The sequence below is a fragment of the Pan troglodytes genome, chromosome 8 (genome assembly GCF_028858775.2).
Source record: "Pan troglodytes isolate AG18354 chromosome 8, NHGRI_mPanTro3-v2.0_pri, whole genome shotgun sequence".
Classification (NCBI taxonomy): Eukaryota; Metazoa; Chordata; class Mammalia; order Primates; family Hominidae; genus Pan; species Pan troglodytes.
Window position 1 is genome coordinate 80980219 of NC_072406.2, and position 17702 is coordinate 80997920.

Consider the following 17702-nt stretch of genomic DNA (forward strand, 5'->3'; position numbering starts at 1 on the left):
GAGTAGCCCTGGGATTACAGGCGTGTGCCTCCACGCCCAGCTAATTTTTGTATTTTTAGTAGAGACAAGTTTCACCATGTTGACCAGGCTGGTCTCGAAGTCCCGACCTCGTGATCCACCCATCTCAGCCTCCTGAAGTGCTGGGATTACAGGCATGAACCACCATGCGCGGCCCGTTTTAGCCCTTTTTAAGAGTCTGTTGAAAGCAATGGACTTTAGCCTTAGAAATTGGTACATAAGGCTGGGCGCAGTGGCTCACGCCTGTAATCCCAGCACTTCGGCAATCTGAGGCAGGCGGATCACCTGAGTTCAGGAGTTCAAGACCAGCCTGACCAACATGGAGAAACCCCATCTCTACTAAAAATACTAAATTAGCTGGGCGTGATGGCGCATACGTGTAATCCCAGCTACTTGGGAGGCTGAGGCGGGAGAATCGCTTGAACCTGGGAGGCGGAGGTTGCGGTGAGCCAAGATAGTGCCATTGCACTCCAGCCTGAGCAACAAGAGTGAAACTCCATCTCAAAGAAAAAATAAATAGGTACATAAAAATTTATAATATAGGCCAGGCGTGGTGGCTCATGCCTTTAATCCTAGCACTTTGAGAGGCCGAGGCGGGGGGATCATGAGGCCAGGAGATCAAGACCATCCTGGCTAACACGGTGAAACCTCATCTCTACTAAAAAGAAAAAAAATTAGCCAGGCGTGGTGGCAGGCGCTTGTAGGCCCAGCTACTGGGGAGGCTGAGGCAGGAGAATGGTGTGAATCGGGGAGGCGGAGCTTGCAGTGAGCCGAAATTCCGCCACTGCACTCCAGCCTTGGTGACAGAGCAAGACTCTGTCTCAAAAAAAAAAAAAAAAATTATATAGTTTTATGTTTATGCGTATGCTATAGCCCATTATCTGTGGATGCTTGCATAGTAATAGATGCTCCCTATTCAGGGTTTAAAATTGTTTCCCTAATCCAAAATTTTCTTCTAGATACCAATATGGCTTATTTCCTTATTGCCTTCTGGTTACTTTTTAAATGTCACCTTATCAGAGAGGCCTTGTCTTACTATTCTCTCTTGTTATACTCTAGGTGTTTATCCTGCTTGTTTTTCATATAATTTGATGTTGATTTGGTTGTTCCTTTTCTTAAAAACCAGGCAGCCCCAGAACCAGAATAGGTTAACAGAGACTTCATGATTTGGTTATTTATTCTCTCCACTAGCTGGATGATAGGAGGGGTTTTTATCAGCTTTCTTCAGTGCTGTATCCCTAATGCCTAAAACAGGCCCTGGTACATACCAGGCATTTGACTTAAAACTTATTGAATAAATGAATAAGGTACACTTATCATGAAGATTAACGGTTGGTTGGCTTTGTGGGGTGGCTCACACCTGTAATCGCAGCACTTTGGGAGACCAAGGCGGGCGGATCACCTGAGGTCAGGAGTTCAAGACCAGCCTGGCCAACGTGGTGAAACTCCATCTCTACTGAAAATACAAAAATTAGCTGGGCTTGGTGGCACAAGCCTGTAATCTCAGCCACCCGGGAGACTGAGGCAGGTGAATGGCTTGAACTCGGGAAGCAGAGATTGCAGTGAGCCCACATCATGCCACTGCACTCCAGTTTGGGTGACAGAGCAAGACTCTGTCTAGAAAAAAATAAAAATAAAAAAGATTAATGGTTGTGTTAAAATGTTTGGTAAGTGGCTAGGCGCGGTGGCTTACGCCTGTAATCCCAGCACTTTGGGAGGCCGAGGCGGGCAGATCACAAGGTCAGGAGATCGAGACCATCCTGGCTAACATGGTGAAACCCCGTCTCTACTAAAAATACAAAAAAACTAGCTGGGCGTGGTGGCGGGCGCCTGTAGTCCCAGCTACTTGTCAGCTGAGGCAGGAGAATGGCGTGAACCCGGGAGGTGGAGCTTGCTGTGAGCCAAGATCGTGCCGCTACATTCCAGCCTGGGCAACAGAGCGAGACTCCATCTCAAAAAAAAAAAGTTTGATAAGTTTACATAATCATTATATGTGGCAAGTTTTTATTTGCTAAATTACTCTGTTAGCTTTATTATTTCTGTTGAAATTTGGCTAGGTTCATGTTGATATCTTTTTATAGGTTTCATTGTTTGCGGAACTTTTCAACGAAATGCTTCAAAGAGATTTTGGTGTCCGTATATACAAATCATTACTGTCTCTTCCTGAGAAAGAGGACAAAAAAGAAAAGGATAAAAAAAGCAAAAAAGATGAGAGAAAAGATAAAAAAGAAGAAAGAGATGATGAAACTGATGAGCCAAAACCCAAACGGAGAAAATCAGGCGATGATAAAGATAAAAAAGAAGATAGAGATGAAAGGAAGGTCTGTAATAACAACCTGCTTTAGAAGCTTTCAGTTACTCTTCTAGGTTATAAAGGTTGATGTTGATTTCCATCAGAATATTAGATGTAAAAGCCAAACTGAAAGATTTTACTATATTAGAAAATCAAGTCTTTGAGACCATCACAGCTAACACAGTGAAACCTCATCTCCACTAAAGATACAAAAAATTAGCCTGATATGATGGCACATGCCTATAGTCCTAGCTATTGGGGAGGCAGAGGCAGGAGAATTGCTTAAACCTGGGAGGTGGAGATTGCAGTGAGCCAAGATTGCACCACTGCACTCCAGCCTGGGTGACATAGCGAGACTCCATCTCAAAAAAAAAGATAAATTCAGATCTTCAAATTAAGCCAATATGAGCATCTACAGCTAGTTTTCTAATACTTTATTCTTAAAATTTTTTTTTCCTTTTTCTGAGACGGAGTCTTGCTCTGTTGACCAGGCTTGCTGAAGTGCAGTGGCGTAATCTTGGCTCACTGCAACCTCTCCCTCCCAGGTTCAAGCAATTCTCCTGCCTCAGTCTCCCAAGTAGCTGAGACTACAGGTGCACACCACCTTGCCCAGCTAATTTTTTTTTTTTTTTTTTGAGGCAGGTTTTCACCATGTTGGCCAGGCTTGAACTCCTGACCTCAAGCGCTCTGCCCACCTCAGCCTCCCAAAGTGCTGGTATTACAGATGTGAGCCACCGCACCCAGCCTAATTATTATTATACATTTATAGTATGGGCATAGTGGCTCGCTGCTATAATCCCAGCACATTGGGAGTCCGAGGTGGACAGATTGCTTGACTCCAGTAGTTCAAGACCATCCCGGACAACATGGTGAAACCCCCTCTCTACAAAAATTAGAAAAATTAGCTGGACATGGTGGCATGTGCCTGTGGTCCCAGCTACTTGGGAGGGTGAGGCAGGAGGATTGCCTGAACCCAGGAGTTGGAGGCTGCAGTAAGCCCAGATTGTGCCACTGCACTCCAGCCTGAGCAACAAAGTGAGACTGTGTCTCAAAAAAAACAAAACAAAAAAATAGTAATTTGCAATGTAAAATTTTTAAATAACTTCAGTGGATTTACTATTTTTCAGTTTTAGTAATTTAATGTTTGGTGAGATTTCTTGCTTAATTTAAAACCATTTGAAGCCAGGCACAGTGGCTCACACCTGTAATCCCAGCACTTTGGGAAGCTGAGGTGGGTGGATCACTTGAACCCGGGAGGTGGAGGTTGCAGTGAAGGGAAATTGTGCCACTGCACTCCAGTCTGGGCGACAGAGCCAGACTCCATCTCAAAAAAAAAAAAAAATATATATATATATATATATATGTAATAATATATAATAATTGTTATGATAATATAATAATAATATAACTACTGGCTGTGGTGGCTCACGCCTATAATCCTAGCCCTTCAGAAGACCCAGGCCAGTGGATCGCTAGAGCCCAGGGATTGGAGACCAGCGTGGGCAATATGGCAAAACCCTGTCTTCTAAAAAATAAGTAAATAAATAATAAAGGCATTTTAAATTATAGAAAGAAGATAAAAGAAAAGATGATTCTAAAGATGATGATGAAACTGAAGAAGATAACAATCAAGATGAATATGACCCTATGGAAGCAGAAGAAGCTGAGGATGAAGAAGATGGTATGATTGAAATTTATTATTTCTTAGAGTTAAGAATACATTTTTTGTTTGGTGACATTGTATCACTGAAATCTATACTTTTAACATTTTTTTCTTTAGAAAGAGTAATATACTCTTCAGTGAGAAAGTTTTTCTGATTTTTAGGTGAGAAGATTGTTTTAAGACATGTTTATTACTGATTATCCTGTGTCTCATATATAATTAATACTCAATTTGACGGAACAAATTTCCCTGAACATGGTGCCTAAGCTGTGCCATAAAAGCTATAATAGGACAGGCACGGGGGCTCACACCTGTAATCCCAGCACTTTGGGAGGCCAAGGCAGGTGGATCATTTGAGGTCAGGAGTTCAAGTCCAGCCTTGCCAACATGGTGAAACCCCATTTCTACTAAAAATACAAAAATTAGCCAGGCGGTAGTGGCGCGTGCCTATAATCCCAGGTATACTCTGGAGGCTGAGGCAGGAGAATCACTTGAGCATGGGAGGCGGAGGTTGTAGTGAGCCAAGATCGTGCCATTGCACTCCAGTCTGGGCAATAGAGTGAGACCCTGTCTCAAAAAAAAAAAAAAAATGTATAATAGTCCCTGATGTTTCATATACTAATTTTTTATGTTTTTAATTGAGACAGGGTTCTCACTGTATTACCCAGGCTGGAGTACTGTGGCATGCTTACAGCTCACTGCAGCCTCAGCCTGCCAGGCTCAGTATGATCCTCTCACCTCAGTCCCTGGAGTAACTGGGACTACAGGTGCTTGCCACCATTCCTGGCTAATTTTTAAATTTTTTTTTTTTTTTTCAGACGGAGTCTCGCTTTGTTGCCCAGGCTGGAGTGCAATGGCATTATCTCGGCTCACCGCAACCTCCGCCTCCCGGGTTCAAGCGATTCTCCTGCCTCAGCCTCCCAAGTAGCTGGGATTACAGGCATGCGCCACCACACCCGGCTAATTTTGTATTTTTGGTAGAGATGGGCTTTCTCCATGTTGGTCAGGCTGGTCTCAAACTCCCCACATCAGGTGATCCACCTACCTCGGCCTCCCAAAGTGCTGGGATTACAGGCCTGAGCCACTGTGCCCGGCCTAATTTTTAAATTTTTTATAGGCACGGGGTCTCACTCTGTTGCCCAGGCTGGTCTTGAACTACTGAGTTCAAGGAATCTGCCCACATCAGCTTCCCAAAATGCAGGGATTATAGGCGTGAGCTACATACGTGTTCTAAATATATTCTTTAGAAAACTAATTTGGGGCTGGGCGTGCTGGCTCATGCCTGTAATCTCAGCACTTTGGGAGGTCAAGGCGGGTGGATCACCTGAGGTCAGGGGTTCAAGTCCAGCCTGGTCAACATGGTGAAACTCCATCTCTACTAAAAATACAAAAAATTAGCCGGGCCCGCGCCTGTAATCCCAGCTTCTGGGGAGGCTGAGGCAGGAGAATGGCTTGAACTCGGGAGGCAGAGGTTGCAGCAAGCCCAGATTGTGCCATTGCACTCTAGCCATGGCAACTGAGGGAAACTCCATCTCAAAAAAAAAAAAAACTAATTTGGGCATTTTGTTTAACAAAGACTATCATAATGCAAAAGAGTACATATAGAGTTTAAAGGCTAATAGTAATAAACACCCATATACCTTTCGCCTAAGTTTTATAAGACAGACTTTGTTACCATGTGGTGACATTTAAAATACTGTACAGTAGATGCTCTGACCATAGACATCAACGATCAAATACCTCAAAAGTGCCTCTGAATACCTTACCTGTTCTTTTCTAGGTAGATTTGTGGCTTTTTAAAAAATTATAGTTTTCTGATATAGAAAATTATAAGTTCTTTTTGGTTTTTTTTACAGTTTGTGTCTCTGGCAATTACTTTTACTTACGGTATTTTTTGTTTGCCTCTACATTTTCTTCTCTCTACCATATCAGTTTTTAATATTGTTTAATGAAAAAATTGAAAAGATCAAAAAGTGGATAGTGCAGTGAACACCTGTGTATCCATCAACTTTGATTCAATAATTGTTAATATTTGTCTTGTTTTGTTTTTGTAACCCAATTTAACATATGAATTCTTCATTTTGCCTAAGGAAAAAACATGCTCTGAAATAACCACAAATCCATAATCACACCTAAGAAAATAAGGTCGTAATAGCATCTATTAATACTATGTAATATCTCCTCTTATTTGCTTTAATATAGTAACTCATTAGCAGTGACATAATATTCATACAGCAGTGTTTATCTTCATTACTTGCTTTACTTAATGAAGACTTAAGCCCTTTTTACAGCCCCATTTTCTCTCCCTTGTACGCAGAGTATTATTTTACTGCTGCTTTAGTTGAATCATTAAATAGTATTCTCATTATTTTGTTAGTGTTCCAGCCGTCAGCCTCATTTTCTTTTTTTTGTTTTTTGTTTTTTGAGACAGAGTGTGGCTCTGTCACCAGGCGGGAGTGCGGTGGCACAATCTCGGCTCACTGCAACCTCTGCCTCCCGGGTTCAAGCGATTTTCCTGCCTCAGCCTTCCGAGTAGCTGGGACTACAGACATGTGCCACCACGCCCAGCTAATTTTTCTTTTCTTTTTTTTTTTTTTTTTTTTTGAGATGGAGTCTCACTCTGTTGCCCAGGCTGGAGTGCAGTGGCGCAATCTCAGCTCACTGCAACCTCCATCTCCCAGTTTCAAGCAATTCTCCTGCCTCAGCCTCCCAAGTAGCTGGGATTACAGGCCTGTGGCACCACACCCTACTAATTTTTGTATTTATAGTAGATACGGGGTTTTACCATGTTGGCCAGACTGGTCTCGAACTCCTGACCAGGTGGTCCTCCCGTCTTGGCCTCCCAAAGTGCTAGAGTTACAGACATGGGCCACTGCACCCAGCCTAATTTTTGTATTTTTAGTAGAGATGGGGTTTCACCATGTTGGCCAGGATGGTCTTGATCTCCTGACCTCATGATTTACCCGCCTCAGCCTCCCAAAGTGCTGGGTTTATAGGCGTGAGCCACTGACCCCAGCCCAGCCTTAGTTTATTTTTTCCTTTCACTCCTTTAATGTTGGTTTCATCCATTCTCCTAGCTTTAAATGCTGTCTATATACTGTTAATTCTCAAATTTCTAATTTTCTTTTTCTTTTTTTCTTTTTAAGAGATAGGGTTGGACTGGGCACAGTGGCTCACACCTGTAATCCCAGCACTTTGGGAGGCCAAGGTGGGTGGATCACCTGAGGTCAGGAGTTCGAGACCAGCCTAGCCAACATATTGAAAACCCCATCTCTAGTAAAAATACAAAAAATTAGCTGGGCGTGGTGGCGGATGCCTGTAATCCCAGCTACTTGGGAGGCGGAGGTTGCAGTGAACCGAGATCACGCCATTGCTCTCCAGCCTGGGCAGCAATAGCAAAACTCCATCTGTAAAAAGAAAAAGATAAGGTCTGTCACCCAGGCTGGAGTGGTATGGTCATAGCTCACTGCAGCCTGAAGCTTCTAGGCTTAAGCAGTCCTCCTCCTCAGCTTCCTGAGTGGCTGGGACTACAGGTGCATACCATTGCACCCAGCTGTTTAATTTTTTGTAGAGATGGGGTCTCAGTATGTTGCCCAGGCTGGTCTTGACCTCCTTGGCTTCAAGCAGTCCTCTGCCTTGGCCTCCCAAAAGTGCTGGGATTACAAGGATGTGCCAAGCCTCAAATTTCTATCTCATATCAGACTTCTCTCCCAGTCTCTCATATTGAACTGTCTACTTGACACCTCCACTTAGTTATCTGGCATTTCAAAATCAATATATCTGAAACTAAATTCCTGCTAACCCCTTCACCAGAAAGAAAACATACACAAATCCTACAACCTTAGCCTTTGCCAACCATCTCATTTAATGACAATTCCATCTTTCCAGTTGTTGAGACTAAAACCCAGGAGTCATCCTTGACTCCTTTCTTCCTGCAGTACCCTACTTCCGATCTATCAGGAAGTTATATTTGCTCTGTTTTCATAACTTATCCAGAATCAGTCCACTTCTTACGAATTCCACTAATTTGACTATAATCCAAGCCACATTATCTCTTGCCTAGATTATATTAATAGACCCCTAACCTGTTTGCGTGTTTCCTCCCCTCTACAATAAAGTTTCTCAATACAATTGCCAGAATGATCTTCGCAAAATTTAGAATTTATTTCATTTGTTCAAATTCTTCCAGTGTATCCCCATCATTTTTACTTCATAGAAGAAGCCACTCTTCAGGCTGGGCATGGTGGCTCACGCCTGTAATCTCAGCACTTTGTGGGAGGCCGAGGCGGGTGGATAATTTGAGGCCAGGAGTCCCAGACTAGACTGGCCAATATGGTGAAACCCTGTCTTTACTAAAAATACAAAAAATTAGCTGGGCATGGTGGCGTGCACCTGTAATCCCAGCTGCTCAAGAGGCTGAGGCGTGAGAATCACTTGAACACAGAAGGTGGAGGTTGCAGTGAGCTGAGATTGCACCACTGCACTCCAGCCTGAGTGACAGAGCAAGACTCCGTCTCAAAAAAAAAAAAAGCCACTGTTCAGATCACTTGAGCTCAGGAGTTCAAGACCAATCTGAGCAACATGACGACACCCTGTCTCTACAGAAAATAAAAAATGTATCCGGGCTTGGTGGTGCATGCCTGTAATCCCAGCTACTCAGGAGTCTGAGCTGGTAGGATCACTTGAGCCCAGGAGGCAGAGGTTGCAGTGAGCGATGATCACACCACTGCACTCCAGCCTTGACAATAAAGCAAGACCCTGTCTCAAAAGAAGGCCGGGTGCGGTGGCTCGTGCCTGTAATCCCAGTACTTTGGGAGGCCAAGGCAGGCGGATCACAAGGTCAGGAGTTCGAGACTAGCCTGACCAACATGGTGAAACCTCTTCTGCTAAAAATACAAAATTAGCTGGGCGTGGTGGTACATGCCTGTTATCCCAGATACTCAGGAGGCTGAGGCAGGAGAATCACTTGAACCTGGGTGGCAGAGGTTGCAGTGAGCCGAGATTGTGCCACTACGTTCCAGCCTGGGTGACAAAGCAAGACTCCATCTCAAAAGAAAAGAAAAAGCTAGTGCTCACAATGACTTACAAGACTCTACCACGTCATGTCTCCAGTTACATCTCTTAACCCCTCTTATTGAGAAGAGTGGACCCGTCACATATGCTTCTATGTTAGGAGATTTACATTGGCAGTTCTTTCTGCTAGCAGGGTCTTTCCTGGAGATCCACCTTCCTTAATTTCTCATATATGAAGTCTGTTCAAGTATCACTTTGTCAGTGAAGCCTGCTGTGCACCCTGCTTTATTTAAAATTGCAATCCCCTGCCCTCCCTTACTGCACATTTCTGGTCTCTTATCCTCTCCTATTTTTTTTTCCATAGAATTTATGACCTATTTTATTACATACTCTTTATTTTGCTCATTGCCTGTCTCCCTCTACCCCTACACTTGAATAAAAGCTGTTATGTAAGAAAAAGAGATTTTTATCTGTGTTCTTTGTTAATATATATTCCAAGTTCCTGGAACAGTCTAAATAATTAAATAGGCTCCAAATATATGTTGATAGGATTATAGTTGTTTTTTGTTTGTTTCCCTGGAGTTTCCAATTGCTGCTTGCTTCTGTTTTACCACTTTTTTTTCATATTTTATATCTCATGATCCTGTTAAGTTTCCTGGAGACTACTCTTTTTTTGTTTGTTTTTTGAGACGGAGTCTCGCTCTGTCGCCAGGCTGGAGTGCGCTGGTGCGATCTCAGCTCACTCCAACCTCCGCCTCCCGGATTCAAGCAATTCTTCTGTCTCAGCCTCCTGAGTAGCTGGGATCACAGGCCCATGCCTGGCTAATTTTTTTGTATTTTTATTAGAGATGGGGTTTCATCATATTGACCAGGCTGGTTTTGAACTTCTGACCTTGTGATCCGCCTGCCTCGGCCTCTCAGAGTGCTGGGATTACAGGCGTGAGCCACTGCGCCTGGCTGAGACTACACTTCTTACAATACAAAAGCAGAATTATAACATGAAAATACAGTATCAGTAAATGTATTAAATGGTGTTGAATTTTGTTAGTAATTAGGAGAGCAGATAACAATAAGATACTTTTTTCTTTTTTGAGACAGAGTTTTGCTCTGTCGCCCAGCCTGGAGTGTCGTCACGTGATCTTGGCTCACTACAACCCCTGTCTCCCAGGTTCAAGCGATTCTAGTGCCCTCAGCTTCCTGAGTAGCTTAGTACACACATGCACCACCATGCCCGGTTAATTTTTGTATTTTTAGTAGAGACAGGGTTTCATTATGTTGGCCAGGCTGGTCTCGAACTCCTGACCTCAGGTGATCTGCCCACCTCAGCCTCCCAAAGTGCTGGGATTACGGGCGTGAGCCACCGCATCCGGCCTATCTTTTTCTTATCAAGTTAATGAAAATTAAATTTTTAAATGAAAGGTAACACAGTTTAACAAGGGTAAAAGGAGTTACACTTTCATCACTCTTCTTTGGGACTATACATTGTTATACCTTTTCTGAACAGAAATTTGGAAATGTGAATTAGCCATATCCTTTAAAATATCAACATGAGTGATCATTCCATAATTTATTATAAAACAAAACTATGGAATCAATCTGAATAGGAATAGAGAATTATTAAATTGTACTTTGGTAATATAGTCATGCAGTTAAAATTCTGTGCACCCATTGAAGAAAACTTGGAGAAGTGTAGTGACATGGAAAAAGATTTTTAAAGGGTTTTTGTAGATAGCATGTTCTATAAATAAATCTAATGTTGATAAGTGTGTATATATGGGGAAAAAATAGGACATGATCACTACTCTCATTTTGTGTGGTGGGATTTATTTTCTGTGATGAATACATACTACTTGAATATTTCAAAAGTTATTTCAAAAATACAAGTTTCGGATGAGACAGTTTTGAAAGTGACAGCTCTCAATATAAATACCCAAATAATGTGGATTATATTGTATTTTTCGATCATCAAAAATAAGTAAATGACTAGGTTCCAAGGAGAAGTTCCCTCTCATTCTTTCTTTTTCAAGACAGAGTCTTACTCTGTTGCCCAGGCTGGGCAGTAGCACGCTCATGGCTCACTGCTGTGTTGAACTCCTGGCTCATGTGATTCTCTCACTTTAGCTCATGTGATTCTCTCACTTTAGTTCCCTGAGTAGCTAGGACTACAGGTGTGCACCACCACACCTGGCTAATTTTTAAAATTTTTATAGAGATGTGGTTCTCACTATGATGCCCAAGCTGATCTCAAACTCCTGGCCTTAAGCCATCTTCCTGCTTCCCTCCCAAAGTGATGTGATGACAGGTATGAACCACCACACCCAGCCATTAGAACATTTGCTTAATTTTTTATTTAATAACACCTTTATTGAAATGTAATTCACATACCATAGAAGTAGACACTTTATAGGCATGCTTTTTTTTTTTTTGCACTGCACTTTATTGTGCGCCAAAGATAGTGCCTTATGCCAAGCAAGCCTGTCAGCACCGCTTTTCCAACAGCATGTGCCACTTTGACTTTCTTTCACATTTTGGTAATTCTTACAGTATTTCCAGCTTTTTCATTATTACTATGTCTGTTTTGGTGATCTGTGATCAGTGATCTTTGATAATACTATTATACATGTTTTGGTGCACCTTGAATTGTGCCCATAGAAGATGACGAGCTTAATTATAAATATTGTTTGTGTTCTGATCACTCTATCAACCTGCCATTCCCCTATCTCTGTCCCTCTTATTGGGCCTCCCTATTCCCTGAGACAAAATATTGAAATTAGGCCAATTGTGCCAGGCACGGTGGCTCATGCTTGTAATCCCAGCACTTTGGGAGGCTGAGGCGGGTGGATCATTTGAGGTCAGGAGTTTGAAACCAGCCTGGCCAACATGGCGAAACCCTGTCTCTACTAAAAATACACAAAATAGCCAGGTGTGGTGGTGTACACTTGTAATAGCAGCTACTCGGGAGGCTGGGGGCATGAGAATCGTTTGAACCAGAGAGGCAGAGGTTGCAATGACCTGAGATCACGCCACTGCACTCCAGCCTGGGTGACAGAGTGAGACTCTGTCTCCAAAAAAAAAGAAAAGAAATTAGACCAATTACAGGTGCGGTGGCTCATACCTGTAATCCCGGCACTTTGGGAGGCCGAGGTGGGCAGATCACCTGAGATCAGGAGTTTGAAACCAGCATTGCCAACATGGTAAAACTCTGTCTCTACTAAAAATACAAAAATTAGCCGGGCGTGGTGGCGGGCACCTGTAATCCCAGCTACTCGGGTGGCTGAGGCAGGAGAATCGCTTGAACCCAGGATGTAGGTTGCGGTGAGCTGAGATCATGCCACTACACTCCAGCCTGGGCGACAGAGCAAGACTCCGTCTCCAAAGAAAAAAGAAATTAGGCCAATTAATAATTAGGCTGGGCTCAGTGGTTCATGACTTGTAATACCAGTACTTTGGGAGGATAAAGAGGTGGGATCACTTGAGGCTAGGAGGAAAGACCAGCATCTGCAACATAGTGATACCCCATCTCTACAAAAAAAAATAAAATTGGTGTGGTTACATGCCCCTGTGGTCCCAGATACTTTTAGAGGCTGAGGTAGGAGGATCTGTTGAGCCCAAGAGGTTGAGGTTGCAGTGAGTCATGATTGTGCCACTGTACTCCAGCCTGGGCTACGGGGCAACACTCTGTCTCAAAAATAGTAATCATAATAACAAAGAAAAAACCCAAAATGGCCTTGGAGCGTTCAAGTGAAACCTAAAAATTGTTAAAGTGAGTGAAGAAGGCATGTTGAAAGTTGAGATAGGCCAAAAGCTAGTTTTTTTTTTTTGCATCAGTTAGCCATGTTGTGAATGCAAAGGAAAAGTTATTGAAGGAAATTAAAAGTGCTACTCCAATGAACATGCAAATGGTAAGGAAATGAAACAGCTTTATTGCTATAAGGAGAGAGTTTTAGGGGTCAGAATAGAAGGTCACACCAGCCACAACATTCCCTTAAGGCAAAACCTAATTCTGAACAAGGCCCTAACTCTCTTCAATTCTATAAAGGCTAAGAAAGATGAAGAAGCTATAGAAAAAAGTTTGAGGCTGTCAGTGGTGGATTCATGAGGTTTAAGGAAAGCAACCATCTCCATAAGGTAAAAGTACAAGGTAGTTGCTGAGGTGGGAGGATTGCTTGAGCCCAGGCATTTAAGGCTGCAGTGAGCTATGATTACGCCACTGCACTCAAGCCTGGTTAACAGAGCAAGACCCTGCCTCTTGGGGGCGGGTAAAAAAAAAAGGCACATTCAAACAGCAAGTGCTTATGTAGAAGCTAAGATAATTGATGAAAATGGCTATGCTAAGTAAATTTTCAATGGAGACAAAACAGCCTTCTTCCATCGGCTGAAGATGCCATCTTAAGACTTTCACAGCTAGAGAAGAGCAGTCAGTGCCTGGCTTCAAAGGACAAGTTGACTCTCTTGTTAGGGCTAATGCAGCTTGTGACTTTAAGCTGAAGCCAGTACTCATTTACCATTCCAAAAATCTTAAGCCCCTTAAAAATTATGCTAAACCTACCATACCTGTGCCCTAGAAATTGAACAACAAAGTGAGAATGACAATTGTTTACAGCAATGCTTTACTGAATTTTTTTTTACTCCTTTATCATGTAACCGATGTTTTTACTAAATATTTTAAGCCCACTGTTGAGATCTGCTCAGAAAAAAAGATTCTTTTCAAAATATTACTTCTCACTGACACTACACCTAGTCACCCAGAGCTCTGATGGAGATGTACAAGGAGATTAATGTTTCATGGCTGCAACATCTATTCTGCAGCCCTTGGATCAAAGAGTAATTTCACTTTACTCTTTTTTTTTTTGAGACAGGGTTTCACTCTGTCATGCAGGCTGGAATGCAGTGGCGTGATCATGGCTTAATCCAGCCTTGGACCTCCTGGCCTCAAGTTATCTCCCACCTCATCCTCCCAAGTAGCTGGGATTACAGGCATGAGCCACCATGCCCAGCTAAATATTTTTTACTTATTTATTTTTATTTTTTATTTTTTGAGACGGAGTCTTGCTCTGTTGCCCAGGCTGGAATGCAGTGGCACGATCTTGGCTCACTGCAAGCTCCGCCTCCCAGGTTCATGCCATTCTCCTGTCTCAGCCTCCCGAGTAGCCGCCACCACGCCTGGCTAATTTTTTGTGTTTTTAGTAGAGACAGGATTTCACCACGTTAGCCAGGATGGTCTCGATCTCCTGACCTCGTGATCTGCCTGCCTTGGCCTCCCAAAGTGCTGGGATTACAGGCGTGAGCCACCACGCCTGGCCTCATCCATGACTTTCTGAAGTTCTAGGATCTGGTCCAGCCCTGGGGATATCCCATACTCTTGAGTGCTGAGGAAGGCATGAGGTCAGGAGTTCGAGACCAGCCTGGCCAACACGGTGAAACCCCAACTCTACTAAAAATTCTCATGGATGACTTTGAAGGGTTCAATAATTCAGTAGAGGGAATAACTGCAGGTATGATAGAAAGAGCAAGAGAACTAAAATTAGAAATGCAGCCTGAAGATGGGATGGAACTGCTGCAATATCAGGATAAACAAAACTGATGATTGTTTGCTGCTTTTTTTTTTGAAGATGGAGTCTTGCTCTGTTGCCCAGGCTAGAGTGCAGTGGCGCGATCTCGGCTCACTGCAAGCTCCGCCTGCTGGGTTCACGCCATTCTCCTGCCTCAGCCTCCTGAGTAGCTGGGACTACAGGCACACGCCACCACACCCCACTTATTTTTGTGTTTTTAGAGATGGGGTTTCACCATGTTGGCCAGGCTGGTCTCAAACTCCTGACCTTAAGTGATCCACCTGCCTCGGGCTGCCAAAGTGCTAGGATTACAGGCATGACCCACCATGCCCGGCGATTGACTATAATTTTAAAAGAGGTTATTCTGTGGGTCAGATGCTATCAAACAGCATCACATAGGGTCTCACTTTTCACCCAGGCTGAGTGCAGAGGTGCAGTCACGTCTCATTGCAGCCTCAAGCTCTGGGACCCAAGTGATCCTCCCACATCTGCCTCCCAAGTAGCTGGAACCACAGGCATGCGCTACTTAGTCTGACTCATTTTTTAAATTATTTTTATAGAGACCAGGTCTCATCATGTTGCCCAGGCTAAGGCAAGATCCTTTACCAGCAAAAGGATTACTGCTTGCCAAAGGCTCAGGTGATTGTTAGTGTTTTTAGAAATAAAGTATCTTTTAATATATGTACTTTTTTTTAGGCATAATGCTATTGCACACTTGATTATAGTGTGAACATAACTTTTTTTTTTTTTTTTGAGATGGAGTCTCGCTCTGTCACCCCGGCTGGAGTGCAGTGTCACAATCTCGGCTCACTGCAAGCTCCACCTCCCGGGTTCACGCCATTCTCCTGTCTCAGCCTCCCGAGTAGCTGGGACTACAGACGCCGGCCACCATGCCAGGCTAATTTTTTGTATTTTTAGTAGAGACGGGATTTCACCGTGTTAGCCAGGATGGTCTCGATCTCCTGACCTCGTGATCCGCCCGCCTCGGCCTCCCAAAGTGCTGGGATTACAGGCGTGAGCCACCGCGCTCGGCCCTATAACTTTTTTCTTTTTTTGAGACAGGGTCTCGCTTTGTTATCCAGGCCGGAGTGCAGTAGCATGAACATGGATCACTGAAGCTTCACCATCCCAGGCTCAAGTGATTCTCCCATCTCAGCCCTCTGCGCAACTGGGACTACAGGCGTGTGCTACCATGCCTGGCTAATTTTTGTATTTTTTTGTAGAGATGGAGTTTTGCCATGTTGCACTGGCTGGTTTAAAACTCCTGAGCTCAAGCGATCCACCTGCCTCAGCCTCCCAAAGTGCTGGGATTACAGGCATGAGCCACTGTACCTGGCTGTAAACATAACTTATCTACTGGAAAACCAAAAAATTTGTTTGACTAGCTTTATTGCAGTACTTGCTTTATTGGGGTGGTCTGGAACCAGAGCCTTCAGTAACTCCCAAGTTGTGCCTGTATGCAAGTCGGTGGTTTTTAATATATTCAGAGTTGTACAACCATCACCACAATTAACTTTAGAACATTTATATCACCCTCATACCAAGAACCCAAAAGAGATTGATTAGCAGCCATTCCCCATCTTCCCTGAACCTCTTCAGTCCTAGGCAACCATTAGTCTGCTTTTTGTTTCTGTAGATACTCTGGACATTTCTTATAAATGGAATAACATGATAAGTGATTTTTTTGTGACTGGCTTCTTTTACTTAGCCTGTTATCAAGGTTCATGTATGTTTTAGCATAAGGTTTTCTCTTTATGTTTTTGTTGTTGTTGTTTAAAAGACAGGGTCTTGATCTGTCACCCAGACTGGGGTGCAGTGGTATAGTCATAGCTCACTACACCCTCGAACGCCTGGCCCTCCTGAGTAGCTGGGATAACAGTCATGTGCCACTGTGCCCACTTGAAAGTATGTGTATTAATGACTTTTTTGCCACTGTTATATTTATTTTACAGATAGGGATGAGGAAGAAATGACCAAACGAGATGACAAAAGAGATATCAACAGATACTGCAAGGAGAGGCCCTCTAAAGATAAGGTGTTTATTGAATATGGTATTCTTTATAATATGGTGATATCTTACATCATCTAAACATAACACAGTTGTGAAGTTTATTAGTCCTTATACATCTATATTACCATTAAGTCAAATTCTGTCAGTTGTTTTTTTATGGCTATGTCAGATATACTAGTATGTCTGATTCCTTTCTCTCATATTCGTATACCAGATAAACTCATTTTAGCTAGGATGAGGCAAATATCTTATTAGATTATTGCTATCTTATGCACAGTCTCTGTTTCTCACTTTTTGGGGGTAAAAAATTTGAAATTTGAATACTATGTTTTCTACTTCTCCATTTTCTTAGGAAAAAGAAAAGACTCAAATGATCACAATTAACAGAGATCTGTTAATGGCTTTTGTTTATTTTGATCAAAGTCATTGTGGTTACCTTCTTGAAAAGGATTTGGAAGAAATACTTTATACTCTTGGACTACATCTTTCTCGGGCTCAGGTAATCTATCTTGTGAATATTTAAAAGGAAAACATTTTTTAAAAGTTACCTTTTCCAGTGAAAAGTTAATAGAACCTCTGTTGACTTTTTGATATATTAAAGCAATATAAGGGCCAGGCGTGGTGGCTCATGCCTATAATCCCAGCAGGTTGGGAGGCTGAGGCGGGCAGATCAGTTGAGGCCAGGAGTTTAAGACCAGCTTGGCCAACATGGCGTAGCTCCGTCTCTACTAAAAATGCAAAAATTAGCTGGGTGTGGTGGCACACACCTGTAATCCCAGCTACTCGGGAAGCTGAGACAGGAGAATCTCTTGAACCCAGGAGGCGGAAGTTGCAATGAGCCAAGATCACGCCACTGCACTCCAGCCTGGGTGACAGAGTGAGACTCCGTCTCAAAAAATAAAAATAAAGCAATATAACACAAGCCAGTTGTAAAACACTTCCCTTCTCCCTCTCCCTCTGTTTCTACTCCTTAGGACTACAATATATAAAATTCTAGATCTTTTTGTAAGCAGCTCAGTTCCATTTTTATAAACAAAACGTGGAATTATTCTGTACGTTTTGACTGGCTTTTTTTTTTCATTCCACAGTATTCTATAGATACATTCACCATGAAAATAGAGACCTGCCTCATTCTTTTTATAGCTGCACAGT

General features: G+C 42.9%; 1 protein-coding gene across 11 annotated transcripts in view; it reads left to right on the top strand.

Annotated features, from left to right (window-relative positions):
* Positions 1–17702, top strand: part of CCAR1 (cell division cycle and apoptosis regulator 1) — a 74459-nt gene that overhangs the window by 51725 nt on the left and 5032 nt on the right. For all 11 annotated transcript variants that reach the window (XM_063780707.1, XM_001168607.7, XM_063780705.1 and 8 more), the window contains 4 exons: positions 2100–2339; positions 3881–3992; positions 16492–16574; positions 16903–17049. In XM_063780707.1, coding sequence (XP_063636777.1) covers positions 2100–2339; positions 3881–3992; positions 16492–16574; positions 16903–17049 — 582 coding nt within the window. The remainder of the gene's footprint in view (positions 1–2099; positions 2340–3880; positions 3993–16491; positions 16575–16902; positions 17050–17702) is intronic.